At 41.9% G+C, this 24,450-nt stretch overlaps 1 protein-coding gene across 3 annotated transcripts in view; it reads left to right on the forward strand.

The window, feature by feature from the left end:
* The window catches only part of CHCHD6 (coiled-coil-helix-coiled-coil-helix domain containing 6), a 190,352-nt gene that overhangs the window by 43,894 nt on the left and 122,008 nt on the right, over nucleotides 1–24,450 (forward strand). Inside the window, exons 5-6 of one of the 3 annotated variants that reach the window (XM_053377998.1) lie at nucleotides 19,308–19,328; nucleotides 23,448–23,531. The exons of 1 other annotated variant lie outside the window; for it this stretch is intronic. In XM_053377998.1, coding sequence (XP_053233973.1) covers nucleotides 19,308–19,328; nucleotides 23,448–23,531 — 105 coding nt within the window. The remainder of the gene's footprint in view (nucleotides 1–19,307; nucleotides 19,329–23,447; nucleotides 23,532–24,450) is intronic. One more of the 3 variants, XM_053377999.1, reaches the window with a different exon arrangement.

Below are 24,450 nucleotides of genomic sequence, written 5' to 3' on the forward strand. Positions count from 1 at the left end.
GACATTCAGAGGCGCACTGGCCATTTCTAGGTAAGGCTGTTTACTTAAGCTTAGTGCCTGTTTATCATGAGTATTGAGTTGTCTGAATGCAGGAGTTTGGCAAATAAGCTCAACACAAGTGGAAACCTGTGAAAAGTCACCAGATTTTTTTTCACACAGAGAATGTGGCTTATTCACTCTGTCTCTCACCCACCCACCATTCGCTCTGTGTGTGTGTGTGTGTGTGCGCGCGCATGCACACACACACACACACACACACACATTCTATAGACTCAACACTCTGTATTTAATTAAACCAGTTTAATGCATTTAAAAGGCATCGCTGGATGTTCTTCATGCTACTGTTGGCAAATTTGTATGCTCTGGATCAGGCAAAATGATTTACATGACTGTGCAGTGTGTAAATCAAGCTAACGGCAGGCATTTTAAGATGACCTGAGCTCAAACCCTAGGATAGAGGCAAGATTGCCTGTTTGTTCGCTGGGCAGGTGCAGAAGTGGCCTTTAATTTGATAGCAGATTTTGACCTTTGATGAAGACTTTAATGCAGTCAGGACCCTACCAGACTTTGGCATTCTGAGGTGAGTAGACAGAGGATTTGGCAGTAATATTGCCATTCCTTCATACACCAAAGCACATGTGCCAAGGGAGCATCCATTTTAATAGCAAAATAGGGAAATCCCTGATGTTTTGTTGTATCCAGATCCTGTAATTCAACATGTTTGTGGGATCTCATTCCCTAGACCCAGATATGTCTGCTTTCCTCTGGCAGATGGGTGGCAAAATGTCAAGACATTTGGATCCTCATTCTTCAAAGCAGAGCTTTCTGAGCTGAGTGATATGCAGGACCTCAACGCCCACCAACCCCAACCCATCATGTCCAGTGGTCAGAGAGGGTGGGAGGTGGAGTTCAGTAAGATTTGGAGGGCAACAGTCTAGCTGCCCTGACCAAGTTAAGCCACCATCCACTGTAAGAATGAAATTTTTGGGGAAGAACACAAGGTTTTCTTGCATGATGCTTTTTAGTTAATGCTGCTGTATTCAAGGAGGCTTGCTGTAACACCCCCCCATCAAAATATGCTGTTTTTTCTTTCTGGTAGAGCTTAATTAAAGAGTTTTTGTGCTTTAATTACTGTTGATGAAGCGTAATGGCGCTCTTTTTGTCAGCAATAGAACCTGCGTCTTTTCATTTTTTACTCCATCTTTACACGTGAGAGCACTTTCAAGGTAACATTTTTGACAGTCAGATTGAGTCATGCTGTGGAATTCCCTGCCACCCAGTGTGGTGAGGGCCATTAACTGCAGTAGACAAATTCAATGAGAACAGGTCTGTCAGTGGCTATTAGCCATAACAACTAAGTGGAACTTCCATGGCCCAGACAGAGGCAGTATAGTTCTGAGTACCAATCACAGGAGACAAAGGGGGGCTTCTGTCTTTGTGCCCTTCTTCTGGGTTTCTTGGAGGCATCTGACTGTCACTGTTGCAGACGGGATGTCTTCTTAGGTACACCATTTGCCTGAAGGAACAGGGCTTCTATGTTTGGGAAGAATGACAATTTACCCCCAGAATGATAATACAGGAAGCAGGTCAGAAGAAAGCCTTTTTAAAACACTTGTCTAAACTGCTTAAAATGGTAGTAGATGTGTGCTGAGTGTACCCTCATTCCCCTAATTCTTCCTTGCATTTCCCTATACAGTGGTACCTTGGGTTACAGATGCTTTGGGGTTCAAACGCTTCAGGTTACAGACTCCGCTAACCCAGAAGTCGTATCTCGGGTTAAGAACTTTACGTCAGGATGAGAACAGAAATTGGGCGGTGGCGCAGCGGCAGCAGCAGGCCCCGTTAGCTAAAGTGGCACCTCAGGTTAAGAACAGTTTCAGGTTAAGAATGGACCTCCAGAACGAATTAAGTTCTTAACCAGAGGTACCACTGTATTCCTTTGGTATGTCACCTCATGCAGCGTAATGACTGCTTTCAGTTAGTTGTTCCTCATCTCTGATTTTCACCAAATCATGTTTGGAACATTTGCTGCAGCACTTCCTGGGGGCCATTCTCTTCTGCAGCTTCTGCTGGGGTCATTGTTAGACAACCCAGTTTTTCTTTCCTGCATTATAATGATGTGCTCTGCAGGCTGTAGCAGTATTGCAATAGGAGTTTCTTCAAAGCTCTCTACTCGTCTAGGCAAATCACTACAGTCAGTGCAGAATATTATCCACTTAAAAAAGCAGCAAAACATCTGACAATAAGGACTGTCCAAGTTCTTTGGCCAAGGTAAAGGCATGCAGGACCTCTGGGTTTCTGGTAAGACTCTTTGTATGCTTTTGTTAAAGTGTACTGTGGTCTTCCATTAGTAACATCTATTTGTGGGGGAAGTTCAGGGATCTTTTTATCTTGGTGGTTTGCTGCAATTTGTGTTTGTGCATGTGCAAGGATTCCTGGGTGATATCATCAAATGCATTTGTTGCTTCCCAGACAAAAGGGTATGGATAATTAATTTTAAGTATTTAAGTTATATACTACTCTTCCTTTAATGAGTCAGATCTGAAAAATCACTTCAAAGATTAGAAATTATAATATCTCTTAATTGCATCCATTCACATATGCATATAATGACAGTTACAATACATACCCACTGATATTTTCTGTAGCATCATATAAAGGCAAAGAATGGAGATAGAATTCTGAGCAGTTATCATAGCATTCTCATGGGTTTTTTTTTTTTTTTTGCAGTCGCAGGAGCTATATCTAGAACCTTTAAAAAAAAATCTAGAGAACCTTTAAGCTACCTTTAGTAAGCCCTTCAGAAATAAAAGTTCCATTACACTGAAGAAAGAGACTTGCTAAAAGGACAACAAACCAGTTTGGAGCAGACCTAGCAATTCCTAATTTTCTAGGTTCAAGACTAGCTTTGCTGCAATGGGAAAGGCTCTTGCTAATAATCATTGCTTGGGTTTGTTTCCTTTCCTTTGTGCCAGCATGAAAAGGGCATTGCAGAAGCAAGTAATATTTTGCAATTTAAGTTTCACTTTTGAAGGCTTTCTATTGGTGCTAATGTTGATTTAATAAGGTTCCCTCACTTTCTTTTTCCTTTCTCCTTCTGCCACCCCCACCTCTTAATTTGAAATGTCTAATTTTGTGCTTCACAGTTCTGCACACACAAAATTAGTGAGGGAAAGAAGAGCGAGATGGGAAGGGAGAGAGCTTAGAGCTGTGCCAGAAGTTGCCTGGGGAGATTGATTCAAAAGAACGTATTGGGGCAGAAGGCCGATACAGCCACAGATCAGGGCAACATGAGGTGGTTGGTAAAGATAAGGCAAAGCTTTAATATCTCAAGGCAAAGAGTTAAGTTGTTTATGTGGGGAGGATGTTCCAGCACTAGCAGAAAATGGAAAATAAAGAGTGTTAATTCTTTAAGTGGGTCTGCTTTTGATCATGTATATTTAGAGAGTGAAGAAGGTGAGCCTTCAAAGCCTTTTAATTTTAAGGTAGTTTTGATATGTCAGGCATTCTCTCATGAGAGTCTCGGAGGAGCTGTGTAGGAAAATATGGCTCTTTATTAATTAGCAAACTGTGAATGTTAGTCTTCAAAAGCAGTCTTTCATGCTCCACATTTATTGTGTACAACCACACAGGTCCCGTCCCCCGCCTTCACCTCCTTATATCTATTATCTTTGTTGTTCTGACGCAGACTTCGTACCCCCACCCATGAAAGGACCACTATCCAGTACAGGGAAGGACTGGCTCAGTGATAGCACACATACTTTACACCCAGAACATCCCAGGATCAATCCTTGGCATCTCTAGATAGGGCATGGAGCCCTAGAAAACTTGCTAGTCTGTGTTAGCAACGATGGGTCAGATAGACCGTGGTCTGTCTCTGTATAAGACAGTTTCCTATGTTCTTGTTTCCAGTTTAGCAGCATGCATGCATGCATGCTTTTATACATTACAGTTTAGCTGTATGTTTGCTCCTATAGGGAGGAGGAATTAAAGAACCTCTTAATGAGGGTGAAAGAGGAGAGCGCAAAATATGGTCTGAAGCTCAACATCAATGAAACTAAAATCATGGCCATTGGTCCCATCACCTCCTAGCAAACAGAAGGGGAAGAAATGGAAGCAGCGACACATTTTATCTTCTTAGAGGGCTCCATGATCACGGCAGATGGTGACAGCAGTCACGAAATTAAAAGACGCCTGCTTCTTGGGAGAAAAGCAATGAAAAACCTAGACAGCATCTCAAAAAGCAGAGACATTACCTTGTCAACAAAGATCCGTATAGTTAAAGCTGTGGTTTTCCCAGTAGTGATGTATGGAAGTGAGAGCTGGACCACAGAGAAAGCTGATCGCTGGAGAATTGATTCTTTTGAATTGTGGTTCTGGAGGAGACTCTGGAGAGTCCCATTGACTGCAAAAAGATCAAACCTATCCATTCTGAAGGAAATCAGAGCCCTAAGTGCTCACTGGAAGGACAGATTGTGAAGCTGAGGCTCCAATACTTTGGCCACCTCATGAGAGGAGAAGACTCCCTGGAAAAGACCCTGATGTTGGGTAAGATTGAGGGCAGAAGGAGAAGGGGACGACAGAGGATGAGATGGTTGGACAGTGTTATAGAAGCTACCAACATGAATTTGATGAAACTCTGGGAGGCAGTGAAAGACAGGAGTGCCTGGCGTGCTCTGGTCCATGGGGTCACGAAGAGTCGGACACGACTAAATGACTAAACAACAATAATGCTCCTATAGAGTTAGCAGTATTAGCTCTGCGAACTTCATTCTCTCGCTGTCTCTGACCACACTCGTTTTAATAGCTGTTTCAATTTAACAAACTTCTAACACGCTTTAGAAGACTCCTGTACTATTCTTATGCAGAGAAAGGTTAAGTGGAGAGAAGCAAATGTGTTGATGTGTACGTCTGCTCATAGGAACATTGCCAAAAGAGGGCCCACTCCATCTCCATCTCCATGTCTGCTTATGATCATCTCTGTCTGCCAGTCATGGCTGCTGTAGCCCTACTCTTCTCTGCATGAAGCTTGCACAATGATAATGTAAATTACCCTGATTCGTTGTCTTGAATATTGTTTCTGTTTGTTTGTTTTCGTATGCAGGAACTAAACAAAAAAGCTTTAAAAAAAGGAAAGAGCGCCTGCTCATTCTTGTATTTTGTCTCTCTTGAAAGTGGGAAACACTTTACTAATCATTGTGAGGGAAGTAGGAAATGTACATAAAGAAGGTGTGAACAGAAATGAGGCACACCTCCATAAATAACCTCTAAATTGCTCTTTTTGGTGAGAATACACACTACCCTAGTAAAATTCAGATGAACAAACTGTTCAGAAATAAGGGTAGTACTGGGGTTTTTTAAAAGGGAGTTTTAAATCCAGCATTTCTTGCCCTTCCTCAGGGTGCTACCATACCAAACAAAGTGTGGAATTGCTGTGGTTCATTCATTCACTCTTTGTGAGGCACCCACTTGGCATTATTATCAGAACATTGTTTTCCTGCCCTGCCTTCCGTCTTTTCTCAGCCCACAGCAAGTATTGCCTTTTTCCAGATGGGTAGCACAGTCGTCTCAGGCATAGATGCCCTTAGAGCTACTATTTAATCCTTTTAAAAGGGTGTGACATAGGCAGGCAACGTATCGGGTGGATGAGTGTATTGTAGCTTGGTCCAAATTTGCTATAATGGTTTCAGTAGGCACCGTTTTATTTCCCCCTTTAATTCGAACTTTAGAACCACAGCATTCTTTTAACCTAAGTTGTATTTAAGTAATATTTTTTAGCATCTTGAAAATATTACAGCCAGGAAAGCATTTCAGCACTAAATAAAAAATAGATCTTAAAAATTAAACAGAATAAGAAGTGAGTAGTAAGGCCTTAAGAAGAGGAATGGTGCGCAGTGTAAAGCTTATCTTGAATGTGTGTGCTGAGCTGAGTTGGATCTTTCCAGCTAATGTCACACCAACTGGTGGGATGAACATACAGAAAAAGGGCACTATCCCTGTTTGTGTGCAAAGACAATTACAATTCTACTTGCAAACATACAGCAGAAGAGCAATGATTAATAGTTCTAGGGGCTACCTGTCCAGAAGCTAGGTTAGTAGAGTCTTTTCATTCTTTTCCATTAGAAAGGTCAGTGTGATCTCTTGGCGAACTAAACATACCACAAAAGCTCGCAAACTGAGGTTGTCCGTGTATTTCAAAGCCTTGCTTAAACTAAACTTTTAACAGTTTGTGGTTAGATGATACAGTATGTACCCAAACTGTATGGGCTGTATGGCTCAGTGACCAAGGGCAGGCTGCCTTCCGCTTTTGAGAGCAGAACCGTGGTCTTTCATTAGTTGAAAGTTGAGTTGAAACAAATTTTCCAGCGAGTGTGAGTTCCACAGGGCTTTTAGCGAAGATTTCTGATGTGGTAATGGTTGTTTTGATGTGGGCACCTGTTCATAACAAACGGAAATACATCTTCCTACTTACTTTGAACAGGCCACACAACATTTATCATATGGCAACAATTCAGTCACTAATGACCTGAGGCTAAACTAACTAATTAGTCTTTCATGTATTTTCTCATGGTGCTGTCATTTTGAGACAAATGTAATGTCACACTCAGGGTGACTGAAACAAGGTTTGTGGAGTTATTGTGACCAGTGTACTATTGTCATTTGTATCTATGAGGAAGTCTTTCTCTTGCCCCCAATAATAAGTATTGTACACTGACCACTGAACAACTTAGTTCATTTTCTGAGACGTGATAGCTTTATTTTGATGTATTTGTTATTCTCTTAATTCTTGTGATACTTCAGTCCTTTAAAGTTCTTTTGCTTATAACATCATGTCAGCTCATGATTTTTAAAAACTTCCTTCCACTGAATCTGTTGATGTCTAGGCCTACTCTCTGCAGGTTCTGTTGTTGTCCTCACTCTTTTCAGGAAAAGTTGGGCACCTTTCATAGAGGAACCCCTATTTGGAATTGTTTATTTAGTAGACGACTGTAATTTATGAAATGGTTGACGCCAAAAATAAGAGAGACTGCTTTGCTAATGTTGTGGCACATCCTGTGCCACCTCAGGGTGTCCCCCCCCCTTGCTTCAATTCACTCCCACATTCCATCAAATGTTTTGTTTCTTTTGCTGCCTTTTTAAACCATAGACCTAGATAATAATAATTTTAATTTTATTATTTGTACCCAGTCCATCTGACTGGGTTGCCCTCAGAGCTGGACCTCAGTGTCCGGGCTGAACGATGGGGGTGGAGACGCTCCTTCAGGTATACTGGGTTGAGGCCATTTAGGGCTTTAAAGGTCAGCACCAACACTTCCTGGATGATCACGGAGGAGCTTAATTCAGATTTAGGCATTATGCTTGCCATATTTCAGCTGTTCCCCTGAATGCATATAGGCCAAAAAGTGTGGAGGAGGTAGGGATACACCCACTTCAGACCTTCTTACATTGAGAGGAAAGGTCTGAAGGGGAATTCTAAGTGTGCTCAACCGAACACACTTAGAATCCCCCCCTGTGGCCAAGAATGCTGCCTTATATCAGAGTTAGCAGGTTATGCCCATCACGGCATAAGGGCTTCCTTGTACCTCTTACAAACAGGAACCCAAAGGAACACGTATGTAGGCAGGATCCTTGTATTTGTCCCTTCGGTAAACGTCTTTCAACAATACATCAATTGGAACGTACCTGCAGTGGCTGTTATTGACTGTGTGAGAGTTGCAAGGAACAAAAGCAGCTCATGGGAAGAGAACTGTGTCTGTGTGTAGTGAGTGTATACCTATGAGCCCCAGCTGTAATTAGAGGGAAATTATGTAGCTATGTTATAAATAGTGCCCACTATAATAAATGTAGGGGTTTAATTTGAGCTTTCATGCCATGTTTAGATCTGGATATATTCACTGAAAAAGAAAAGCTGCAACCAAGAGGCCTTCCTTTATCAGATTTTAAAAGAAATACCCTATTTATGTTTTCAAATAATTTTTTTCATCCCAGTTGTGTTTATCATTGACCCATGTTAAGGATCTGTATATATATATTACTCTTTGGTGTTTTTCCATGGACTTGTGGAGTTAACCCACTGAGTGAAGCTAACTACTGTAGTAACTTTTCTTCTTAACCAAGCTAAGGGGATGGGGTGAGGTTTTGTTTTTTGTTTTTTGTTTTGCAGCTGCTGCTGCTGCTGTTTAATTATGTGTTGCCATAGTTGACGGTGATCTTGGAACAGTTCTGCTTTGCAGTCATCCCAAACCACTTTCCTCAGACCCTAATCTGTGCTACTGTGTACAGGAGAAATTGTACATCTCCCAGCAAACATAAATTGGCATCGAATTCTTGTAGCTGTTAAAAATGTTAAGCACTCGCATAACATGGAAAACTGCTGTTTGCAAATTGTGCTATCAAATGGAAATCAAAATTTTGCTGGCAGTGACATAGATTTGCAAGTTTCACTTGATACAAGCATGCCCTGGAGAACACATTGTAAAAATAAGATTGTGGCTCTACAGCTGCCTGCAATCCGCTCCTTGCTGAATCTACACTCATTGTGACTTCATTAGGATACATTTAGCTTCATTAAAAGATGTTTCCTTGCAGCATTTCCTTATGATCAGAGGTTAGCAGGGAGTTGATAATGCACTCAGCCAAGAACTTAGGCACTGGCTGTCTGAAAATGCACAGTTGGAAGCAAGACCCCAGGTGCAAGAATCCAAGTCCCTAGTGAACAGTCCCTGTAAGAACCACACTGTGTTGGTAGGAAACACTAAGGACTATTTTGAAATTCTGAAAGTCAGGACTGGGGAGCAAATGTAGAAATAAAGGTTGCCAAATTGCATGTTTGGGCTCAGCTAGACCATACAAGAAGTAAATGGCATTAGCAGTGAAGTCACAGACCTTCCCTGAAGTGTTCACGGTGCGGCTGAGTAGATTTGAAGCTCTGCAGTGAAAAGAAATGTAATGTGTAGTCTTCAGGCTGTTAGTATTTGAAGAGTGGCATATTACAGAAATGTGTGTGGCTGGAAATAATATTACCTGTGGGTAGAGTGGATTGTGTAGGACCCCAGTGGCCAGTTTTCTGTCTGTCTCTTCTTGCATTCTTTGTTTATTTGAACAAGTGCACAGTAACAGAACCAGAAACACTTGGTCTTAAGAGGGCAGAAAAGGAGCAGCCCCTTCACTGGTGCATTTTGAGTGATATTATTATTATTAGTAGTAGTAGTAGTATTAAGGGGCTCAAAAGTTGTGTGAACATTCAGAGAAGATAATGTACATTAGAAACAAGAAAAGAGGACCAAATAGAGCTGCAGTCTAGGCCATGTGAAGCAATACTTTCACCAGTTTTAAGCAAGGTAAATGTCAACGCAGTTGTACCTTCTGCATTTTAATCTGTGCTAAGAGATATCGGGACTTCGTTCTCATGTAATTGTAAACATGTGTCTTCCCCCTGTTATCAAAGGGGCTCATTTTGAACCTAGAAATGCCAGTACTGACTTGCTTCCTTGGGAGAATTAGCAAGAACCAACAACGGTTAATGTAAATGAATATATAGCGTTTGTTTACACAACATGGTGTGTACACTGAGTAAAATGGCTTTGCCGCTTGAAGCCACAGTACAGAAATATAAAATAAGAAAATGGTTAGTAGCCACAATTTACACAGGCTACCCAAACTCAGGAGTGGCTTTAGATGGAGTGGGAACCAGGGAACCAGCAGGGTTGTCACACCAGCCTAAACCCATCAGGGGCAAAAGCAGTAATGCAAATTACCTGAGGTTTGAATAATGGGCGGGTTGAAAGAAAGTGAGATTAGAGAAATAGGAAACTAAAAGTAGGAGTGTGAAGCAAGATACTAATAATTATCTGTCCAAGGAAGTTGGAGCAAGAGAAGCACTTTCCTGAGTGACCTGTGATGGCACGATCATTAGTGAGCTTGGAGTTCCTGGCAGCTTTTCAGTGAGTGAGTGGTGGGTCCCTTACAGTTTGCAGATACAGCTATCTACCTCTGCTTACTCAAAAGGTACCTGACAGGATCAGGGCAGGGCAGTATGAATGATAAGGTGGCTTTTGAGCCAAAGCACAGTGCTCATCCTGGGTTCCTTAGAACCCTTCTACTAGAGTCCCAAAATAGAAAAGGCTTTCCTTATGGGTTAACACAGGCTTTCTGCAAGGTTCCTGACAAATCCTGAAGAGAATAACAACCACTGCTGAGAGAAGGCTTGCTGCTGCAGGCATCCACCGAGTTAGAGTAGGCTTGAAGTAAAGAGAGGTATGGCACAGCCTTCTAGAGAATTTGAAAATGCTCAACAGTTTGGGTATTAACACAATGTCCAGTTACAGGAAAGATACTTCCTGAAGAGTGGTATGCTATACAAGGATTATGGGACTAGATGAAAAGGGTCACTGAACGCTAAGTAATTCAGATACTGAATTGTTACCAGACATTAATAGAAGTCTTCCATTACAGAGTGGCAGGGAGGTCACAGGGGGTCCCTAGCTAATGAAAACTCAGTTGTCCATTGTGAGGAGGTTTCCAAGGAAATGCAAATGTAGACTTAATCCAATTACTGGTGGAGGATGTTTGCCAGCGGAAGCCCTTGAGGGTTAATAGGAGTGTATTCTTTCACAGGACACTGCAAAGGTTCTGGGGACTAATTAGGTTGGCACTTATATTCTGTCCCATACCATAACTGCTTCTACCATAGAGTATTCTGCTTAAACCAGTGTTGCTTTCTCTGTTAGATTGTAATTGAATCACACTTTTGCTCAAAGCACAGCTAAACAGACACATAGTTTCAGGGCACGTGCAGAGTTGCAGCTGAATCAGGCTTCTCATGAACATCTAAGCACAGTACAGGTATGTACGCAGTATTGTAACAGAGCGTAGCAGTCAGGGCAGGGCTGAGGTGTCAAAAGCCACAGTGAGCAGCAGAAAATCATGTGGAGGTCATGGAGGGAGAAAGACACTCTCTGAAGGCCAGCTGGAAAGGATTGGCAGACTAGAAGTGCCAATAACTGAATTCAGAATTCTGACTTCTAGACAATAATGGTTGTGTCTATATCCATGCAGTTAAAGGCATGCAGAAAACCGGGAGTAACATAATAGGATTCCTTGAGGCAATAGGCAGTAGAGCTCTGATTTGTATGTGTGGTGGTGGTGATTGTTTAAAGGACAGGTTTCAGTCTGCAGTGTGACCTTGCAGCAGGAGAGGAGATAACTACAACTCCAGAGAACAAGAAGTAATGCAGAGCCATGATCTCTGAAGATTTCATAGGATTTCCTTACCCAGGCACTGCAGATAATAAAACCATATTGCCCTTTATTAAACTGTAGCCCCAAAGCTGAGTGCGTTCTCTTCAGACCCCAAGAGTGCTTGTGAGAAGCCTCATAAATGAAGAGAAATTAGATTTCTAATCTTATGATAGCTAGTTTGGCAGAAACCGAGGATTTGTTGTAGTGGATTATACCACCGGGCTTCCTTCTCTAGAGTCTTGGGCTTGGGAATTGCTAGTACCTGAAGTATCAGAACAGGAAAACAGCAATTACGTATATAATGTTGCATTGGAAGGAGGGGTGTCAGAGAGAGAGAGGGGGAGAGGGAGAGAGATTGAGATTCATTCTTCCTATTGTGCCAGTATAGTCATAATATACCATTTTAATAGTGTTTGCACCATTAATATAATAACTAGAGGAGAGGCCTTAGCTCTGCAATAGAGTGCATGGAGAAGGACCCAGGTTTAGTCTCCAGCATCTTCATCTAGGGCTGGGAAAGGCCCTTGCCTGAATCCCGGAGAGCTACTGCCAGTTAGTGTAGGCAAGTTAGAGTTGGATGGTATAAAGCAGCTTTCTATTTTACAAATTATTATGCTGTACCTAGACTCAATGTTTTAAGAAGGGTAAGAGTAATTTGTGTTTCCATGTAGGAGAGTTCTATCATGTTACAGAGAACCAGGCAGAGGGCATTCTCGGTAGTGGCACCTGCCCTGTGGAACGCTCTCCCACCGGATATCAAAGAGAAAAACAACTACCAGACTTTTAGAAGACATCTGAAGGCAGCCCTGTTTAGGGAAGCTTTTAATGTTTAACAGACTATTGTATTTTAGTATTTTGTTGGAAGCAGCCCAGAGTGGCTGGGGAAACCCAGCTAGATGGGCGGGGTATTAATAATAATAATAATAATAATAATAATAATAATAATAATAATAATAAATTATTATTATTTATTAATGTGGTGTAGGGAGAAATAGGAGCAGAATCCATCTCTCTAACATGCTAACTTTCTTTGTGCATGTATAATGTTTTCAGGTGAACCAGGCAAGTTCAAGTAGGTTATTGTGCCTCTGTGGGCATATGGCAAAGAAACCTACTCACTTCATTTGGAAATGAACAATGATCCTGCAAGGCAACTCACTGTGTTTTACGCTGTTTTCACAAATCAACTTTTATCTAGCTACTCTCTTTTTATCTTGAGTTTTAAACTACTTGAGACGGGATATATTTAACTTTAAAATTAATTTGAGCTAAGTTAAAGGACTGCTAACTTTTAACTTCAACTAGTTGGAAGTTTTCACCAACTTTGCCCATGACTGCTAATAGTAATGATTAATATTAACAATAACAAGGTGATCCCTGTTCAAAAGATCTCATCACCAGGAAGAAAAACAAAACAAAAAACAAAGAATAGGCCTCATGCTCATTTGTTCACTTTTCTCTTCCACTTATAGTAGGGAGATATTTAATTATTGAATGGAGAAATCCTATGGAGATTTTTCCTGATTGAGCAAGTGATTTATCTCTCATAGTCAGGGAAATCCAGCAATTAATCATGGGTATCTCCTGGTTTGGCCATACAGTTTGGAAGGCCGGGAGAGGACTGTGTATATGAACTTGGGCTTCCATGCTCAATTCATAGGTACAATCTGGGGCACGTTGCTGTGTGGGGTGGGAATATATATTTTCAGAGGGCCTTTGTTTTAAAGTGGAAGGCAACCCAATGGGTCTGTAGAACTGACTGTAATAGGAACAGTATCTGTAGGAAAAGTACAAGATTCTGGAATGAGGGTGACTTGCCTGAATTTTTCAGTGTAGCAGCTGTTGGCATCTGAAGGCCTTAGGCAATATTCTGCATTGCTTGGTCTCTCTCTCTCTCTCTCTCTCTCTCTCTCTCTCTCTCTCTCTCAATTTTAAGGCCTTTAGTATTTCTCTTGTTGACAGGCGTTTGTTTTCAAGAGTTGGAAGAAGGGAAAGGGAGACCCCTTTAATGGGGGTTAAATGTTTAAAGAAAACCATGAGGGTCTGGTTTATTCTGATATTTTGCAAGGCATTTCAGTCAGTCTTCATTCACCACAAAAGTAACAGTATCAGCTTTGGGCAAAGCAAGCCTATTTGCAGGCACTACAGAAGTATTAGGAGTGTTGTTGCCCTTGAATCACAAAGGAGAACAGATCTTTACTGCAGCTTTTCATCTACAGTGTTTATAAAAATGTATACATTGGGGATACATTGGAATGGGCAATTTTCACCAGAGCCGTTTTCCAAAATTGATCCTACTGCTGTCGGCTCCTTCTCTCCCTGATTCTTCCTCTTGTCAGCTGAAGTGGCTGCATCTCTGCCTCCTGTTACATTTAATACTGATGCTGGCTTCAGTCTCCCATTACAGAAAAAGTGTTTGACAGTGAAGGGGAAAAGGAAAGAGACCTAGAAAATAAGGACCTAGTTGCAGCTTTGAAGTTCTCTAATACACATCACCATAGAAACACCTTGGGCTATGTAAATTTTTCATGAAGAAAAGAAAACACCCCAATCTTTCCTTATCTAGGAAAGGAGGTCTGACCCACAGGTAGTCTGGTGTGACACAGATACTTCTGATGCTTTCGTTTAGAAGTTTTGGGAGCTACTCAGGGATACTGTGAACTTCCCCTCCATTCTTCTAAATTTGTACTATGTCAGCCTTCAGTGTGTTGTCTTCTGCTGACCCTTTCTCTGTGGAAGAGAGCACCTCCCTGTGTCCCATGGAGCTGTGGTCTGTTATGTATCCTTGGCTGTGGGATTAGCCCCTCTATGGTAAGGTTCTCCAGCACACAAGCCTGGCAGGAACATGAAGCAGAAGTTGCTGTCTGAATAAAGGTAATCATATAGCACATTTCAGGTCCCCTACCAGGTGCTGCCATCAAGCTGAAATGGGGGTGAGAGAAGCACTAATTGATAACCCCCTGCTCATCCTGGGGGTACTGCTTCTCAGTAAGGGGTAGGAGCACTTCATCACTTCTACCAAAGAGATTACTGTATGGAACAGATCACTGGTGTGTGCTGTGAAGAGGAAAATGTTGCAGATGGTTTCAGAAGTCCTGCATGACTAAACTAGCTTAAATTTCATTTATGAAAATGAAGTTCTCCCTTCCTACGAGCCCCAGCCAGCATGACCAACTCCTGTTCAACCTGAAGGCAGGCATGCTAACATTTTATGTGTAAAACACTCTCATATCCCTATACTGGATCAGACGGATTCTGTGCAATATTTGGATCATCCCATCTCTGATACATTGCAATTGAACTTGGGACAGTTAAGCAAAATTTATTAGGATTATTGAACAGCTTCCATTTTGGGAGGAATGGAGATACTATTGCTTGGAATAACAATGCCAACCTAATGCAAAAATGTCAGTTTACCAATAGAATTTTGTTAAACATCTATTCTGCCTTTTCACATGTGACTTCATGCATCACATTTTTTAATGTGGGAACCTACAGATCAGACAAACAAAGAAGAAAAATGTCTAGGTGCTAGAAAGATGGTTTATGCCAGACCCAGCACAGTTTTGGCAGAAATTCTTCCTTTGGGACACCCCTCTAGCAGCAATTGTCTAATACAAGTTACTTTATAGTGACTCCAAAATGCACCTAGAGTTGTTGTTTCTTCTTGTTCTCCTCCTGCTGCTGTCCCTTCTTTTCTTATGTCTATCAATGGTGACATGTCCTTTTTTTGGTCGGTAAACTGAAGATACTTTTAAGCGTACCTCTGAAAAAGTGGGAAGAGTAACTGTGATAAATGTGCTTGCAAAACTCATATATTATACCGGTATGCTTGACAGGAATGTGTGATTGGCTGCAGCTCCATTTAATACACACTTAGTGGCAAACTTGAGTTTACCTCTGCATAATGCTGAAAATAACTCTTAGGCTCAGGATGAGGAAGCTGCCATGTGCACACATTTCTGACCGCATCCCACAAGCGTTAAGAGTTTGCTTCAAGTGGACATTGAAGTATAAGGCATTTATTCCATTATTTTATCCTTTGGGAAATGATTGTTAACTATAAGGAGACACAGGAAGCTACCTTATATAGAGTTGGAACACTGGCCAATCTAGCTCAATATTGTCTACACTGACTGGCAGTGACCTTCCAGGATGTCAGGCAGGAGTCTTTCCTAGCCCTATTTGGAGATGCTGGTGATTGAACCTGAGCAGTTTGGCATACCAAACATGTGCTCTACCAGTGAGTTACAGCCCTTTAAAATCATTTTTAAAGTCACACCCAACTTTAAAAAATATTATGGTATTAGTGACCTTTTGCAGCCAAAATCAAGCTGTTCTTGGGTTGCTATCCGCCGCCCCCCTCCACAGACCATACAGGAATAAGTCTCCCTTAGTATGGTTTGCTGTAATGTCTCCCTACAATGCTTGTTGAAAAGTTGATTTTGTACTATTTGCTTTAGCACTGTTTGGCCAGGAGTTATTATATGGCTCAAGTACTGGCAGAGTTGAAAGCCATGCCTGTTTGGGCAGAGAATAAAAAAAGAAAATGGTGTTTTACTCTTAGCCAAGCAACTTAAGCTTGAAAACCAACACTTGCTTCTCTGAATGTGTTATCAGTCAATATTAGTTAATGCAGCTTGGACATTGTGCCTTCTGAATGATAATGGCAATGAAACCCCTCTGTAATGTTTGCCACCTTATATTGTCCTTTAATCAGTATCCTTTGGCTTTTTCTAGCAATATATTGTGTTCTTTTACACCTAATCTCTTTAATAAGGTTCTTCCATTTTTATTGCCCTCTAATTTTATTCTCTGTGGAAGGTGTGAACCTATAGCTTTAGAAAATGAGGCTTTAGTATTTATGTAATAACTATAACAAATGAAGAATCATGAACTGTTTCGTTTTATGAATAATCTAGAGAGATCCCATTCTTCTTCTTTTTTAAAAAAGAGTTCAAATGTCCCATTTTCTGAGCCAGCTATGAGCACTGTGATTTAAAGAATCAGTATTTACACAAAACAAATTTGTGTGGATGGAAGAACTGGTGATGTAGTTCAAGCAGAATAACAGCTGTATGTGGCAGGCTAAGGGTGAATATAGTTACCACTTCCCAAGTAGTAATTTACTATTCTCCAATGGTTTGTCTTCACCCCCAAAGGCACACTCCATTGTCCCTGAGACAGACACATGCCTACCAACTGCTACTACACAGTAAGCCGTTTTAATATAACACCTTTCCCAATGTTGTGGAGAGTATTACCACTCCCCTGGATTTCTGAACAGCTGCAGGAAAGTCTGGTAGAATTTTCCTCATTGTTCGGTAGAACCAGCTTGCCGAAAGGCCAATATATGAACACTGTAGTAGATTACCATTTGGTAAAGTGTTGCCTATAGTCATCCTAGCCTGAGATCGATGATGCACTGGAGAGAGAGCAAGTATTTCCTTTGTAGATTTGCCATCCATAGTACTTTCTGATTTTATCACCTGTCATGCTGACATCTGACTGTGTACACACACACACACACACACACACACACACACACACACACTGTGGTTGTGAATAAATATAGTGCATTTAAGGTATATATAGTGTATGTCTGGTTCAAACAATGCTTTCTCTCTCTACCTGTATTTGCAGTCTACTGCAGAGAGAAAGCATTGCTTGAACCAGACTGTTGTCATGATCAAGTTATTGATTGCCAGCGAACATGCTGCATGTGTGGTGTGCTGTTGGGGGCTAATGACAGTCTTATCCTTGTTCTCCTAGAGGAGGGAGGAAATTGGCTCACCTGCCTGACCTGTAGACATTTAATTCCATCCAGGGCAGTGGCAAGAGGGGGGCAGGAGGTTAGGCAGGCAATGTGCAGCCAATTTCACATAATCCTTCCACCTCCTTGGGTAACTTATCTGTGCTGTTTAAAATGACAGCAACTCATATAAATGGGGAGCCGTTTTCTGTCTCTCTGTCAGCTTCAGCTCTGAACTGTGGCCAACAAGAACATTCGTCCCACCTCACCGGACCCCCTTCAGATAAATAATCACGATAATAAAGGCCAGACCTCAGAAGAAGTTACCGCTTAAAGAATAGGCTGCCAAGCCAGTGTAGCCCCAAGAAGTATGGGAGACTCAGCGGCCCTTGACAACAAATGAGTGCGCTGGCTTCCTCATAAACACCTCAGTCTGAAGCCAGGAAGTTTATGGGTATGAGAGATGTTTATTGTCTTGTACTTACTCTGCTGCTGCTGGGTTATTGCTTAAGTCAAAATAATAATAATAAAAAGTTTGTGTGTGTGTGTGTGTGTGTGTGTTGCAGTTTATTTTTGTGAGCAGACTGAGCTCCCTGCAGTCTGTGTGGCTTCACTGTGAAGTCCTTAAATAATCTGCTTGCTAAGAAAAGGGAGAGAGGAAAACAGCTTGGCATTGGTCTGGCTGTATAATGTACGTCTAGCTAGAACAAGGATCACCCTATTAAGTAAAAAAAACCTCCAGCACAGCTCCAGAAGGAATCATACTAGTGAAACAACTGGGTCTTCACCTTGAAGCTACTTCTCTCTCTCTCTCTCTCTCTCTCTCTCTCACACACACACACACACACACACACACACACTCCTCCTTGACTAGCTGTGTGGAGAAAGGCTGCTGTGAACTGTGGGGAGCTGGCTGCCATTTCCATGATCACATTTGCTGGAAACCGTGTGCTTGGTTTACACCAACCTTACACTGTGTGCTGGTGTAATTGCACAGTCTTGGGGAAGAGTTTGCTAGTGTGAACTGGCATTTTAGGGAGAAGGGTTTTTTTTGCAGAGAATGAATAGGCAGACATAGCAAAAGGCTGTGGTAGAGAAGTAGGAAGGCAGCTGCTTACGAGGACAGAGCAAGGACTGATGGCTTCAGTTTGCAGCTATACATACTTATACAGTAGTGTAATACATGTCTGCTCAGAAGCAAGCACCATTGGGTTCAATGGGACTTTCTTCCAGGTAAGTGTGCATAGGATTGTACCCTTAGATGGATTATCCAGAAATGTTTTTTCTACCTGCAGAAGTTAGTTGAGCATGGTAGTCAAAAGAGGCTATGGACTCTCCTTCCTAGTAGACAATCATTTCTTTCTGAGGAGGCTTATAAGCCCAGGGTGTCCTGGAATTGCAAGTAGTTTAAGTGGACTATTTCAGGGTTCCTTCCAGCTTTAGGTTTGTCCTTTTACCTTCCTCCTCTTCCACCTCGCCCCCCTCATACATTTCAATTATCATTGTAAAGCCAACCTTGGGCAGGGGAAAACCAAGTTGTCTTGGGGAAATTGGAAGCATCACACCTTCTGGCCAGTGGTGTAGCATGGATTGCCAGCACCCAGGGTAAGGCAAGTATTGCATTCCCTTACTGGTGCCTCCATGTGGCACTGCTGCTGCCGCCGGACAGAGCTGCAGAGCAGCAGCAGGACATGTGTGCATGCCTCCTCAGGCTGGGGCACTGCCACCCCCCTAAGACTTGCTGTCCGGCCAGGGGACGCCACGCAGCCAAGGGATGCAAGGGACTCGACTCTCCCAGCTCCTCGGTATGCTGCTCAGGTGAGGGTGGGACGGGAAGCGCCTCTGGTCAGGGCGGCAACTGCAGAGACGTGCCCCTAAATTTTTTTTGCACCCAGGGAAATCACCCTGGTACTCTCTCCCCCCTGCCCCCCATGCTGTGCCTGTTTTCTTTTAGTATACATATCATGACCCCCAGTTTCAGATGCCATTGTTGGTCTCTGTAAGAGTGTGCAGTGCCTTGTATGACTCCAAGGACCTTTGCTTAGAGTGTGCTCTACAGGGATATGAAGAATCATTCCTTGAGATTGCATTCCCACCCACCCATCTCAGTCGTATTTTTTTGGCATTCACTTACAGGACAGTAGCAACAGGGAGACTTGACGTCATTGTTTAAAATGCTTGTCATTTTTAAAATACACTTTCCTCTCGTGTGGGGGGTCCTATTAAGAGCTTTATTGTATAGCAATAGGTGTTCTCCATAAATCACTGACTTCTTCTCTCTTCCCTTTCTCTCTTCCTTCACTCTGTCGCTCAGCCTGTGGATTTGGATGCCTGGGTAAGCTCCTGTTCTCCCCTGCATGCATATAATCTTTCCCTTTGAATTAGCTGCGAGATAAAGTAAAGAAATAACAGAGTATCACGTCGTTACTACACATATACAATTGTCATTGCTGATGCAGGGCTTTATTTTTTGTCATTACAATTTAAAAAGATGTTAAGCCAGAAAATCACATTTTATTCATAAAATATTTTCTGTAGGTTTTGAGGGGTATAGTGATATTTGCAGCTGCTGGTACCAAACTTGATAGGATGGGTTGACCAGCCAAACCTTCAAGTAACTGAATGGATGGAATATAAAGTTGTCTTGGTGGCTGGTTGTTCAGAACTCATTTGATGCTCCTTTACACTGTAGTAAAATCTTCCTTTTTCTTCTTTCTTTCAAAATGGTTTGGAGACCTAAATGAATTATGCTGATGGGAAATAGAGAAGACAAAGAACTTTAGAAAGACTTGGCAGGCCTGAGAAGCCTGGTGTAATAAGTGAGAAGTCTATCAAATACTTCTGAAGGGCAGAAAGCAAACTAATGGAGTGTAATCCTTATTTGTAGTCCTCTGCCTTCGTTCAGCCTAGTGTGCCAAGAACCATATTCACTTTGTGTACCTTGCAAGTTTGGAATTTATTTAGCATCCTTTTTAAAAGACAAATTTCTAGCTCTCCTGATGCAGAGGAAAGTCTGGTAACCCAGCAGACTGGTCTACAGACTGGGTCTAGTTTTGTACTGTTAGCTAGTCATTATTTTCTAAATGGGCCAGACGTAGCACAATGTACTACTGACAAGCATTATTGCCAAGGGAAGATTTAAGAAATAGAAGAACAGATGGAACTAATCAAATGGGTGCTGTCTGTTGTGAGTACTCAGTAGTGATGAAAAGATATTCTGTACATGCTCAGTATAAAAATAAATAATTAAATCAAGACTATAGTTTCATTATAATTTAATTGATTTACCCTGTGAGCAAATCCCATTCTATAATATACTGGTGGCTTTGTCTTTGATCATCCAGCAAGCTCTGTTGGCTTGGATCTTAAGATAACTTAACAGCAGGAATGTTTACCATCACCTCTTCCCTCCTGTAGCTACTTGTGTCCCCCCTTCAAAAAAACAAAACAAACAAACAAACAAAAAAAACCCTCTCTGAAGGGTTCAGAGCCTGTTCCTGAAGAATATGGGATGGAGTGTAGGAGGGTACTGGGATAAGAGAAATTGCCCCAAATCAGATTTGAGTCCTAGAGGCAGATAACTTAAGGAAGTTCACAGAAGTTTCCAATCCCCTCCTTGCTCTTACACACATATACCACAGTCTACCCCATATTGCCCAGGACCTAAGGCCAGCCCGAGGCATTTTGGCACCTGAGGCGAACCACAAAATGGCGCCCTCCTCCCTGTCAGAGAAGAAGGGGTATGTGAAGATCTGCATCAGGAACGAGGGGTCTGCCACCCCCATACATCCTGCTGCCTGAAGCAATCACCTCACCTCATGGGTGGGCCGGCCCTGTTAGGGGCAGGATTCAACTCTTTTTGGAAAGGGTGGGGAGTACACAGGAAGCTGTAGAAGGAGACTGGAAACTTTCTAATTAGAATTGGTATGTAACATTTCCCTATCACATTCTCATTTTTTTCTGCTGGTATAAGCATTTTACTCGCAGTGTCTGAAACTTTGTTGGCTACCTGTGGTGTCCATACTCTCTGAAATTGTAATTTTCACAGAAGCCAGCTTGCTTTGGGACATCACAGGGCTTCTGACTTCAGGTGGGGAATAAGTAGCAGGATAAAGTGAGCTCTTAATAAATACCCTGTATTCATACAAAATGTCCCTGATTGCCTAACCCAGTTTTGTAATGTTTGATATGGTGATATTTCAAATGACACCCTCTCTGGGTTTACCAATACATATTTCAAGCATAACAACAATGTGTATTTCAGTTCGCAGTAATAACAGCTGGAGGTGAAGTTAAAAACCAAAAGCATCTTTTTAAGCTGAGCAGAATGTTTTGAGGTTCATTTTCCTTTCTGCCTTAGCTCTCTCATGAGTATCATTTTGAAATGAACATGTTATTGAGAACAAGTCTTAAAGTTGCAAGAACTTTTCGCTCCCTCCCTCTACCACCTCTAATCTATAATGGAAGTCATACTATTGGGCTAGTGGGAAGGCTGGGCAGCAATATTCTAGCATTGCTTTGTCAATACTCCAACCATTTCAGGTTCTCTGTTTTAGATCTTCATCGGTCAGGAATGGAAGCTTTGCATACGATGTTAGTCTCTTGTTGCTTCATTAAATCCTGAGGAAAAGCTGTGATTAGTATGTATTAAAGTTAAGGCTATTCATCTTTCATAGCAACTCTTTCTCACACCAAAGGAAGGCATGTGAGGGTGTACTTCTGTCTCTCCCATAGTAGCTGGAAGAATCAAAGAATGTTGTTCAGGATGGGAATCATAAGCAGAAAGCTTCTGCTTTCCCTATTTGCTACGGCCTGGGGGTGTACCTTTTAATTATCCCGATCTGGGAGGAAGTAGGAAGTAGAAAGAAGAATTTGCCAGCCTAATTTTAATTGGTTTTGAAAAGCCTCATTGGACATGTTAGTCAAACAAACATGGTCTAAAGTAGGGGTAGACAACCTCCTTACTATGTAGGATCCCATTGCCTCAGGGGATATCTGCCAAGGGCAGCATGCCAGTGGGACCGGGGTCAGAAGTAGGCAAAGACAGAGCCAAAGACAGATGGGTTACCCCACTTTCTATCTCTCCAGTGTTCCTTTTCTGCCATCCTTTATTACTCATTTCTGCTACCACCTTTCCCTTTGTTTTGTCCTCCTTTCCACTCACATTAAGTTGGGCCAGGGGCTTCATGTGACCCACCTGTGCTCTGAAGCTATACATGTGCCTGGTGCTTTATTTGAATTAACTGCTAGCTGTATCCTTGATGGCATCATGTGTGCATGGCAAATGAAGTGAGGTTGCTGGGTTTTGGTGTTGGTTAGAAAAGGATTTACTTACCTGTGAAGCATCTTCCTCTTAACATGTTCAACATCCTCTCTGTTTATAGGGATTTGGCTAGGCAAAATTGTTGACTGGTCAAATGCCAACTCTCTGTGACCCCATGGTTTGTCTTCCACCAGAGAAAAATGGAGAAGGAAAAGACTGACAACTTGCATTTTCAGATTTCTATTATTCTCTGTTATTTCTTTTCCTTGGGATGGCAGCTGGCCATAAAATGACAGCTCTGAGCCCACAGGGAACACTTCTGACTGGGCTGCTTAATCAGAGCCAGTTCTGGAGAGGGGGAGGGATGGCAATTCATTTTATGTTACATCTGTCATAGCCCCCTCCCTTATCGTTGGCCTACATGCTTTAGGCAATGATTCATGTGTCCTGTTGTGACAGTGCAATCTGAGTTCTGGGGCCCTTATCACTATTCTCAATTTCGCTCTGAACCTCCTAATTTTTATGCAGCTAAGGAATGGTGGGGTGGTGAACAGGAGGAAAGCCTAGAAGGTGCCCTGTGAAGTTCAAAGTGATATCTGGCACCTGCAGGATTCTTAGTTGGAAGGTCATCGATGCATCTTTGGTTCCTGACAATCATTTGGGAGCCCCCAGTGATCTAGTGTTTGAAGCTAAGTGGGTATGCATCTCATCGCCTATCTAGGTCCTGGTTTCTTTCTTAAAACATAGAAAGCATTCAGACATGGAAGCCTCCAACCTGCAGTCTGAGGTGGTACATACCCTGTACTAGTCCAAGACTCTAAAACTTCATTGTGCTGCATACCTTGCTCTAGCAGTTCTACTTGCTGTAAGCATGGTAGAGACATCTGGTCGCTCCAGGTCGAAGCACCTCAAGAGTATTTATCTTGGCAACCTTTTCGTTATGAGGCACAGAAAATGAAAGCATTAAATAGTATGTCAAGCTGAAATAATTCATTCTGAGAGAAACAACATTTGCCTTGCAAGCATTCTGGTGTAGTGTGGCATATTGGAATTGCTTTCAATCTATACCCTATCCCAAGCCTTCTCCCAACCATGGCTATCTCCTTCCTTCCTTCCTTCCTTCCTTCCTTCCTTCCTTCCTTCCTTCCTTCCTTCTCTTTTGTGAACACCTTGTTTTGTATTTCCTTGCAGTCCCAGGAACTGCAGTGGAAGGATGAAGAACTGAAGAGGAGAGAAACCTTCTATAAGGAGCAGTTGGCCCACATTGAGAAGAAGGTGAGGCAGCGTTGTCTTTTATTTGCAGTGGCTGAATGCTAACAAGATCAGACATCTATCTGAGTGGATCAGCAGAGAAGAGAAATGAGAACCATTGTGCTGAAACCTGGGACTGCCAGCCCCTATTATGTATCTGTTGGGGCCCCCTCCTCATCACACACTGTTAAACTGCTTCACAAGCTGAACCTTTTAAGCAACTCACATTTTAAAGGATAATTGGTTTTTAACTGGATGATTTTCTTTTTTATTATTAGTAAAAAAAAGCCACCTCGTTTATAATTCATAGTCCCCCACCCCGACCCCATACTATGGGTTTGGTTGAAAGCTATGTCACCTTTTAAAAATTCCCTTTGTTAAAAAAAATCTGTGGATTTTTAAAAAAACCCCTGTGAAAATAACCTCAGATCATTCCATACATATGAATTAAAGTTGTTATTATTAATTTATCTCTTGGGAAACCAACAGATCAAAGTGTGTTGCTGCAAAATGTTGTCTGCTCCTTTGCTAGATAAGCCTTTGAAATGAACATGATTTAAAGAGATACCATCAAGCATCTTTTCAGCCTAAAATGACCTTTGCAAATCCATTTAGGGATTTGAATCTCTCCCCTGAATGTGTGGTTTGCATTTCTGTTTAATTGTTTACCAGGATGAGTTTTAAAAATTGATGGCATAAGAATTGGAGCAACCACATTATTTCTTAGGAACTAATGTGTTCTTTTCAATTCCTAGCTAAATGAAGCAATGCTCACAATAGCTTTAAAAATGTGTGAAGAATAATATTCCATAATTTTAAAGCAATTAAATCTCTTGACAGACTTGGTACCTCTGAATGTTTTTGGGGGGGTTGTTTCTGTTTTTTGAAAGTGGATACTTAATGTTTATAAAGGTGGGGTGAAATGTACCCAGACAACACTGAT

Source organism: Podarcis raffonei, chromosome 2, assembly GCF_027172205.1.
Source record: "Podarcis raffonei isolate rPodRaf1 chromosome 2, rPodRaf1.pri, whole genome shotgun sequence".
In the NCBI taxonomy this organism is placed as follows: Eukaryota; Metazoa; Chordata; class Lepidosauria; order Squamata; family Lacertidae; genus Podarcis; species Podarcis raffonei.